At 30.7% G+C, this 10,518-nt stretch overlaps 1 protein-coding gene across 1 annotated transcript; it reads right to left on the reverse strand.

Moving 5' to 3' along the window:
* Nucleotides 1–777: 777 nt before the first annotated feature.
* LOC132713331 (low-density lipoprotein receptor-related protein 1-like) lies at nt 778–9,644 on the reverse strand. Its single transcript, XM_060695879.1, has 11 exons — nt 9,382–9,644; nt 8,868–9,092; nt 8,204–8,285; nt 7,586–7,740; nt 6,871–7,137; nt 5,421–5,567; nt 4,863–5,045; nt 3,877–3,981; nt 2,713–2,829; nt 1,729–1,905; nt 778–1,052 (listed from the first exon to the last, which is right to left on the reverse strand). Exons 2-11 carry the CDS (start codon nt 9,082–9,084, stop codon nt 889–891), a joined length of 1,614 nt encoding a protein of 537 aa, XP_060551862.1. The 5' UTR covers nt 9,085–9,092; nt 9,382–9,644; the 3' UTR covers nt 778–888.
* Between the last annotated feature and the right edge of the window lie 874 nt (nt 9,645–10,518).

A 10,518-nucleotide genomic window follows, 5' to 3' on the forward strand; every position in this document is an offset into this window, starting at 1 on the left:
AGGACTTGGAGGTAACTATTAAGTAACAGCAGTATCCAGTTTTCAAAACAAAGAACATATTTCATCTTTCATTAGAGTGTTATTGATTACGACATATTAACAATTTGAGTTGGACATAAGCATAATTATATTACGTCCTAAGGCCAGGTTAAATTCATGTGTTAGGGCAATTTTAACTAATTTAGTTAGTATCTTATTAATTCTTGATTGATTTGAAGTTTTGTGTTTAAGCAAGTAAGTTAATAAAGTGAGGATGAATGGCATTGCTTAGCACATATGGCATATCACATGTCGCATTATCTGGCTGTTACGTTACTGTTTATCAAAACCTCAACATAGCTTCGTTCGCACCGTAAACACTTGCAATAAAGTTTGATAATCCGTTTTTGCACATTAACCCCACAGCAGTACTTGTGCTGCTGCTGACAGTTCCAAGGCGACGCCCCTCTGTGCTCCTTAGATGTATGACTTTTTGCTTCATACCGTTTTGGTGACACTTGTTTGTGTACCTTGTTGTTTTCTCGTCTACGGTTAGTATCTTCCTTTTAACTCTGGTTTTATTTTATTTTTTATTTTTGCCCCTCCCTTCCCCGAATTGCGTATCCCCTTCCAATGTGCCCCTTTACCTTGAGGGCCTATTAATCAATCAATTGTTTTCTTTATTTAAGTGATAATCCTGTCCGAGCTTTGCCTTGCGCTCTGTCCTGTTTTTGTTTGGGTCCTTCTGGGTTCATTGCCACTGTCTCTTGTTGCTGGGTTCTGTGGGAGGTGCGTTAATTGAACCCCGCATTTGCTGGTTTATCATAGTTTATGACCTCAACCGGTGTCAGTTTATTATACACGTAATTATAAAAATGCCGTTCATGGTTAAAATGTGCAATGATATAATTATACATTAAAATATGAACGACATATTACCTTTAAAACACAGGAATAATTCCTTTTTGAAACCATATATGGAAAATCAAGAGCAAATAGCCTGTTACTTTGACTGGAAAAGGTATGTTTCCCTGGTTTGTTGCCTTTCAACTGATAATTCCATACAGTTTGACCTGAAGAAAATGTGTACGTTTAACTTAACATCCATCGTAAGATCATGCAACGTCAATTATGTAAACATGAGTTCCGAGATTAACCAAGTTAAATGAAATCGCTAGAGAAAGATCAATTTTAAGCATTTATAAATATAATTGAAGTGAATGATTTACACTATACAGAAAGAAAACAGTCTTAGACATTCAATATATATCTATATGATATTGGTTGAATGTATCGAAAGGGATTGACTTTTTGGATAAACAAATAAAAAAGTGGGACAAGTGAAGAGAGATGTAATGTTTCTTTAAGTATACTACATGTAATTACAAGTTAATACAAAATAAATTTTATTTCTCATGTCAGTAAATCTTTACATCTTTTGATAAGCTTGCAATTTTTACCACCATCACATAAGTCATCTGTTTTATTTTGTTTTTTTTTCTTAAAGATGTATACCTCAATATGACTAAAATATTTCAGGAAAGTAAACCTTAAAAATGTGCAATTTATATAAAGGAATGAAAAATATTCATAATTCAAAAACAGGTTACATAATTTGTGCCATTATTGACTTTTATTCCAATATCTATTTATAAGGATTTTTCTACGGCATGATTTCTGCAGTAAAGGATACATTTGCATAACATTTTTGACTTGACTTAAATGTGTTTATTTAAGAAGTCTACTAACGTGTTAAGACTTTTCCTGCCCTTTGATATTCACAACTGAAGTCATAACATGTTGGAATATCTCCATGGCAAAGCTTTTCATCACGGCTGTCCTTGCAGTCTGGGAAGCGATCAGATGTCAGCCGATGAGGGATGCATTTGGATTCATCAACACAGAGAAACGACTTTTTACAGGAGTCTTGAATTATAAGATGAACTTAGTTTCATATTAATCACTAAATATATATAAATACGATAAAGACGTAATTATATTATACAATCGATTTATTTTTATCATCTACCGTAATTTTTCGAAGATACTGACTTCTTCTTAACGCCATTTTCCTTGAATAACTATTTACTGTTTTATCGAAGTTTCTTTAATAATTTTTATCATCTAATAAGCAAGTTTTGGACATTTAAATATAAAACAAACATAATTTTACATTTCCGAAGGGCGATTATAAATGCATGTATATCAAAATCATAGAATGTTGACCGAAGTTGCATTATTTGGAACAAAACAATTATATGAATAAGTAAACACGAGATTAACTAACAAGTTTGGTTATATGACATGTAGTACCTGACTTTGATCAATATATGTATAAAAACACACTTATTTTCCCGTTTCTTGCATAGAGTTATTTTCTGTCGACAATAATACTGGAGTTGTAACTTATAGATTACATATATACATTGACAGATTTCTTATTACTGTAATAATGTCTGCTGATTATTAAAAATCAAACTATGAGGTATTATATATTGATACATACGAACATAAAATCTGCAAAAAAAATGTTTCTTAAACAATTATTATTCATTAAATGAAATATAATATGAATTGATTTTTATTGCTTCTATCTTTTACAATTGTCCATTTTTGTTGTTTCATTTTTTTATGTTTTAATCTTATATTCTTATCTAAATTTGCTGACACAGCTTCATATAATATTGTTTACTGCAAAAACGTTTTAACTGTAATAATAAATCTTATACAAACCACAATTCATTTCATCACTATAATCTAAACAGTCAATTATAGCATTGCATTTTTTCTCTGCTGGAATGCATTGTTTATTTTTACAGGTAAATTCATTTTCTTTACACTTTCGGTAATCTATAAATATTTGAAAACAATAAATTAGTAAGCAATAATATGAAATATGCTAAAACAAGGTTACATAAGTTTAAAATTGTATGTTTTCCTGAGTTTGAAATGTATAACTTTTGTAAAAAGAAAGTCAATATTTTTAATTTGCGCATAATAACTTATGGCCAATAAAATGTAAAATAATGCATATGCGCTCGTATTTACAATGATTAGAATAGTCTGTGTGATGTAAATAACACACTGGCAATAAATATTTTTTGTCACCATGATTGCTAAAAGGAACATCGCATGCGATTTAAATGTTCGTTTATTTAGGGTTAAAGTTACAAGATGAAAGAATTAAAGAATATTAAGATGCTTTGATTTATAGGCTACATTTCGGGATAAGACGAATAACTGTGTGAATTCGAATGTCTAAGATACAAGTACAAAAATCATCTGGATTAAAGTTTGATCCTTCGGAAGCATTAATCGTCACAATTATTCATGTAAGCTGCAGACTCTGTTTGATTTCGTCTATATATGAGGGATCATAATAAAAAAATTTGCAACATTCCTCATGCCTCCTAGCGCCGGCTTGAGCGCAACTCAATTTTCAACACTAAAATGTGCTGAAATCAATGATACACTTGACATGTAAAACCTATGTAATAATATACGTGCAAAAGAGCAGCATATTTTCAAAATATTGTATCAAGAACGGATTTCGACAAAATTTGTAATTTAAAAAGGGCACAGTCTTAAAAGTTTCCTTCTGGATAATACTTCTTGTCTTATAATAACGCCTTGTCTTTATAATCATTTCGTGGTAATAACCATCATTCCACTTAATGAACAGTTGTGACAAAAATGCAAGATAAATATATTATAACTCAAGAATGAAGCATAACGAATAATTAACAAAAATAGTAGGAAAGTCACAAAAAGTGTCATTCATTCAATAAAGTCAACATAAACATGTTATCTCTAAGGCTTGATAACACACAGAAGCTTTAAGATATGTCACTTTTTATCATATAATAAATTATTTAATATTGAAATTTCATTGCTTACCACAGTCTTCGTCTTTTCCATCCGAACAGTCGGATATAAAGTCGCATACTCGAGTTAATTTTATACAATTTCCCCCATCACATGAGAATTCGTTGTCATCACATCCTAACAAGTTATTGTATGAAATATATCAAATGACTTAACTTCATCCATGAAATATGATGCTATGTAAGTTAAATATATATCATATTTGTTAAGAAGCATATGTAAGATATAAATATGAAAGGGGGCGAACATTTTTTATGATTTGAGACTACTTTCTGTTATGTTTTCTGTGTCTGCTGTTCATTTCATTACCAGAAATCTTGTTATGTTTTCTAAAGACAGTTCATAATGGCAATGATACAGTTTGTTTTCAACTGCATCACACACCTTCAACTAGTCAATGTATTTCTGCTTGCTGTACAATTGGAACTGCGTAAAATGAAAGTTTTCGTGAAGATTTTTTTTGAAGGTAAAATTAGACAAAAAAGTTATTGTTTCGTTTTTACTTGAAATATGTTATATATTTTCACTTAGCAATATAATATTCAATATATTTTAATCGTTAATCCGTCTCTTGGAAACATATGGAATTTTATCATGTTTCTTGAAATTATATATCTTATTTCACTCAAGCAAAAAATATCCTCTTATTATACAAAAGAGACTTGTTTTTTGTTCTTATATAATTTCATTTAAATCAATCTGTATTTTACACGAGGAGAAAAATACTAGTATTACATTACGGTCAAAAAACATTTTATATTTTACCAGTGCTATGACAAAGCAAACTATACAATCGCTAGATAAGTTACTTGCTTAAAGGCATAATATTTCTCAGAAACAAATTATATTATGATTGAAAATTTGGCAGTCTCGGCTTGACTGAGACAGCCGATGGACGGCACTGGAAAGTGAAAGCCACCATCCATGGCACCTAGCAGCGGTCCAAGCAGACATATACATAAAAAAGATAAAATGTTTAATAAAGTAGACAAAAATACCTTTTTTTCTGTGTGAACAATTGACTTCATCCGAAGCATCAAGACAATCAATGACGTTATCACATATAGCTAACGCGGATATCCATTCTTTGCTTTTTTCACAGATGAAATGGCCCCCGTGATTGCTTAGTTGCGGTAGATTAGATATTATCATTATATTTGCAATATTCGTGAGATTGTGTTCTGTAAGTAAGACATAAAGTTTTGACCGAAACTATCAAGGAAAAGGCAAAAACGTATAAGGATTTTTTTTTTGGGGGGGGGGGGGAGTAACTGGTTTGTTTTGTCAGTTTTTATGTTCATGTCAATATGTATGCAAATATCATTACATTAGAAAAATGCATATTAAGTATATTGATAAACGAAAAAAGCACTTGCATGCCCAGACGTAAAATGATTCTTTTCTTGAATTTGCTGACATTTGTATTGCTCTTGTATTAATGCTTGAATATATTAAAGTCATTTAATATTACAAATGGCTTGATGTAGCACCATGAAAGAGAAACAAAATAACCAAAAAAGGACCTTGTATAAGATAAATGCAAAACAAATACACACGTGTTATATTATTTTGACATGACAATTCGTCCGAAGAGTCTGTGCAGTCAAAATTCCCATCGCACCAATCTAATATGGATATTTGAGATCCATCAGAGCAATTTACATCAGACAGTCTCTTTTCAGGCATAGTAATTATACCTTTACCTGGAATAATGTTTGGAAACAAAATGATACAAGTGGAACATACAATTAACACAGGAAAAGTTTTATGGTTTTATTAAATAATGACATTCGACGTTTCGATCACACGAGTCTTCAGCAGGTTATTGAAAGAATTATTCCAAGTAAAGGATATTAGGAAGGACAAATGAAGGATATTACGACAAAAAACGTCATCTATATAATCAGTTTTAATGCATGTAAACCGTTGAACACCGTCAGGACCAGAGGAGAATTATGACAAATTTAAGTTAAATTCACAAGTCTCCTTAACTTTTCAAACTCATTGCATAAATTAAATTTACAAATGCCCGGGTTACATATTGTCATACCATATATGAAATCAAAAGAACGGAATTATTTTAAAGTGTGCTAGATCTTAAAAACTGGTAACAGAAACATTTTAAGCGAACAAAATTAATTTTAAAGCAATCTATCACATTTATTTAGTTCTTATCATTTTGGTATAATCTATTTATCACTATTATAGAATAAGCTCTATCAATAATAATAATAATTGTTTAAGACCAACATATTTAGACAAATATTAAAGTAATGAAAATTCTTAATTAGATTTAATGACATTTTTGAATTATGTAACAAATATTAACCGCTTCAAAAATACTATAATTTGATTATTATTAATAAAGGAAAAGAATCAATAAAATAATGTACAATTATTGACTAGTGAGCTATTTCATATGATGCCATATTCACCGACAGATGACATATTGACCGAGTTCAAATTATTATCCGCTTAAAATCAATCAAATTTTATTAGCTCAAACATTTTCTATACGATGCCGTACATACCTTGAAGAAATAAGAATATATTTTTACATTGTGGACGGTAACCTGCGTATGTACATAAAAAAGCTATTGCTTTTATGTCATATTTTTCAAATGATATTCCTTCAAGAAATGAAGTTGAAAATAACACTGCTATGATGGCTTAAGATTTGAATAATGATTTATTGCGAAGCGTTCGTGTGGATGTTGAATATAACATGATCTTATCTAAATGAACCGTTTTTCTGCGCTTCATTGAAAACTGTCACAATTTGATAAGTTTCCTAATAAATTTAATTTGTCGTCAATAACAATTTTGGCGTTATTAAAAATTCTTTCTTTGTACAAGTTTCTGACGGGATATACATGAAATTAGAGCGTTGTGATATAAATAAAGTAAAACCTCTCGGCAAGAATGCTGGTTATATTTAACTTATTCAGGCTAGCTCCTGTCTGTCAGCATCTTGTTTAACTAATAACATACGTATATATAACTTACGAGGCAAAAAGCACGGTTCCCGGAGAGACTCGCCAGTATCATTAACATAGCACCATAAGATGCCCTGATTTGTAGGATCTTGACAAAGAGTTGAATTTTCTACATATTTCCGACTGGAAATAATTGTGTCAAAATCTATTTCAGCTTTGTCAGACAGGTTTCCCCAATTTTGACAAGTTTTACCAGAGTAAGTTGAAACATTGAGGTCTTTAACAATGAGGTCTTTCATTTGATTAACACTTTTACACATATCTTCCATAATGTCAGCTGGAAAAAATATCAAATAATTATCAGTATATATATATATATATGTATATTTTGCATAAAGTGACAATTTAAAAACAATATTAAATTTGTTAAACTACAAATGCACTACATCTCACTCGTCTGAATTAGATACCTGACGTTCTGTAACTGATTCACATAATGTGTATAGAATTGAAATACGTAAGAACAACTAATACAAAAGCAATGAATTCAACATCAAGTGATTTCAGATTTGAATAGTTTAAATATTTGGAAGTATGTACAGGCATGTTTAGGCTAAAACGAACAATTGCAAACATTAAACATAAACATATAAACAATCTTACCAGACATTTTGTATTAAATTTTGTATGTTGAAAAATATTCAACTGAGTCAGGTATAAAAACTAAAAATAATTCTAAATTTCTATAAATATTTAACGGATTGAAACAAATATTTGAAATATACGCTTTTTGTTTTTTCCATCTGCTAGAAACGGCTTTTCACAGATGAAAAAGTCAACTTTGTTACTGCGACAATCTTCAGCGGCCCAAAGCTTGTCGGTGTTAAAATACTCGAAAAACGTCCAAGTGCAGTCCCCGGTTATAGGTTGTCCGCTTTCCCTACAACAATCAAAGGCAAATGTCAAAGAAATTAACCAGATGAAACATACGGATATTCATACAAAGTACGTGAAGTTCACAAGAAAATGACTATTATGAATAATATATCAAAACATTTAAAATGACATTATGCTCATATTTTCATTATCAAGTTGAGCTGAATTGAGACTATATACATTTATTTTAAAAGATTGACTGTTACAATGGTGATTGACAAACAGTTGATACCGGAAAATGTTTCAGGGTACAAAAAAATATACCCTTATCATAAAGAGACTGCCCCAAACTTGTTTTATAAATTGAACTCTACAGGCAAATTTCGATGGATATTTACAGCATTTTTAGGACATGTGAATTATATATCAGTTATTCGATATAAATTATATCTTGCTGTCCGACGTATACACATTAAAATAAATTTGATTGGTTCAAAATATGTTGTAACTATAATAATAATATTTACCAAGCACTAAAAGTTACGGTGTAGTTGTTAATCCATGTAAATATCTTTCTCTGTTTTGGTTTATCAAAAACACGCTTTAAACCTTAAGAAATTGAAACAGAACATTAGTAATTATATAGGAGAAAAAGTGGCATATCTCATTTGAATATTGTGATCTACTTTCACTAGAATAATGTTCTGAAATCGGCAGATGTGTTCTTACACATATTGAAGAACATGTAATATAAATCGAATTAATTACGTATATGTTGTTTCTCGTATCTACGTCATAGAACGGTAAAAATCACGTGATCTCTTATCAATCGTTTTATCAGATTTTATCAGAAGTCATGACTTTATCTATTATAAATGCTTTCATAGGCGTAATAAATGCCGAATTCAAGTGATTTATTCAGTGCACTTAATACATGTATAACAGAAGAATCATCAGGTCACATAACGTCACAAGCCATATGTGCTGTCAGAACTTATTGAGATGAAAGGGGTTCTGTCCTACACACTACTCAGAGAAAATATGTATATGACTTCAAAGATATAACAGAAATTTTAATATTTTTCTTCAGTCTACCTTAGAAAACAAAGTCACAAATGCAAAAAAGAACAAAAAGCAACCTGCTTTGATTTTGATCTAAAACACATCAGATTTTAGAGACAAAAGAGTTACCAATATGAGCCCCAAATACTTCTTGTTTGTCCAATTTGTCCTTGCGCGTTGTATTCTTCTTATCATATAACTGATGTCGAAGTAAGTATTGGATGTATTTCATTTCTGTTCTTGATGCTATAGTTACAAGATGTTCATTGCGCTCACGACACTTAGCATAAGCGGTATTCCAAGGAACCTCTTCAGAGAGTACAGTGTAACATTTTTGGAAAAGCATTGAACAGGCTTAAACATAAAACACATGTTCCATTTAAATTATTCATCAATAAGTTTCTTTTAAACTTTTAAAATTGAATATTTACCAGTACAATTTCGTCTGCACATTTTCGCAAATGGCACTTTGCAACGGTATGCAAAAGAATTATTCTATGATTAGAATGACATGAAGAACTTTGAATAAACGCTTATATTTTTCTGATTGCACTTTAAGTTAAACGATTCTATGCACTAAGAAAATAATTTTATATCCTAATATTGAGCAATTGATACGTCGTAATTTTATCACCATTCGTACCTGTTAAGTTGGAGCCTTTAACGACAGTAGTATACCTTTCAAGAGAGTGGTTAGTTAATTGATACTGTAGTAGAAATCCTTCCCTTTGACCTTGTATTTCTCCATCAGCTTTTTCAGTCCAAGCAGAAGATTGCCGTCGAAAATAGATACGAATTATTGAACCTTTTGATTTGTATGTCTCTGGTGGTAAATTACGAGAGCAAAATTCATTCTCTCCAAAAACATCTTTGATAGTGAATCGTGATTGCCAGTGACCTATTTGAGTGTAATGAAAGCATTTTTATGTGTTACACAATACAGAATTATCAGCACAATCGGAACATCCTCGGCTGTTATCAAATATAACCCCAGAGTTAATAAGGAGTAGTTCTACCTTGTGTTTTCAGAAAGTGTAATCCTGGATATCGTTAAATCAATGTATATATTTGACAACCAAAGATCAATTAAGTCTGTCCGGTACAATAACGATTGATAATATGTTTGAGAACCATTTTTAATTTCTATATGCCCACTTATGCACAACCTTTCATTTCCGACTAAATGTCAACGGGATTGCATTGTACTTTCGGCTTCTACAACCATAATAATAAGTATATAAATAATGTATCGTTTACCTTTATATCTATGACTTTATTCATTTTATTAACTTTCTGTATTGGAAAAAAATTGTCAACAACTCCCAGCATTAAATTAGTGCATTGTATTTCTTTACATGTTTAGTTTCTTAGCGTATGTAAGATTGAAATACCGTATCCGTTCTGTGTATCCATATTCTGTTCGTGATCCTTATCCGAAAACTGACTGACGGAAACGGACGAAACTTTGCGATTGTTATCACCAAATATTGAATAGTTTAAAAAATAAAAACAAAAATGCCTGTATAGTACACACTTGCCTTTTAAACTACACACTTACCACGTCCAAATTGAATCGAAAAACATTCACTTTTTCCAGTAAGGAGTTTGTTATTTTCTTTTTTGTATTATTCCTGATTTGTTTAATCTGGGTACACTTTCTTGGTTCAATGGGCTTTTCAAAGACTAACTTAGCTGTCTGCAGCTTGTCAAAAAGTAGTCGTGGGATAGCTATTTCATTGAAGACAATATCGAATAGTGTCTGAATATTTTACATGCATTT

The sequence above is a fragment of the Ruditapes philippinarum genome, unplaced genomic scaffold (genome assembly GCF_026571515.1).
Source record: "Ruditapes philippinarum isolate M1 unplaced genomic scaffold, ASM2657151v2 ctg22662_1_1_1_1, whole genome shotgun sequence".
Lineage (NCBI taxonomy): Eukaryota > Metazoa > Mollusca > Bivalvia > Venerida > Veneridae > Ruditapes > Ruditapes philippinarum.

Bases quoted from the DNA above. Each gene is read 5' to 3' on its own strand.
- LOC132713331 (XM_060695879.1), bottom strand. From the start codon at position 9,084: ATGCTTTTCCAAAAATGTTACACTGTACTCTCTGAAGAGGTTCCTTGG. The intron at 7,138-7,585 runs GTATATTTCAAA...TATTTTTTCCAG, and splicing joins AGATGGAAAAAACAAAAAGC to CTGACATTATGGAAGATATG. The intron at 1,906-2,712 runs GTTTGTATAAGA...TTATAATTCAAG, and splicing joins TAGTGATGAAATGAATTGTG to ACTCCTGTAAAAAGTCGTTT.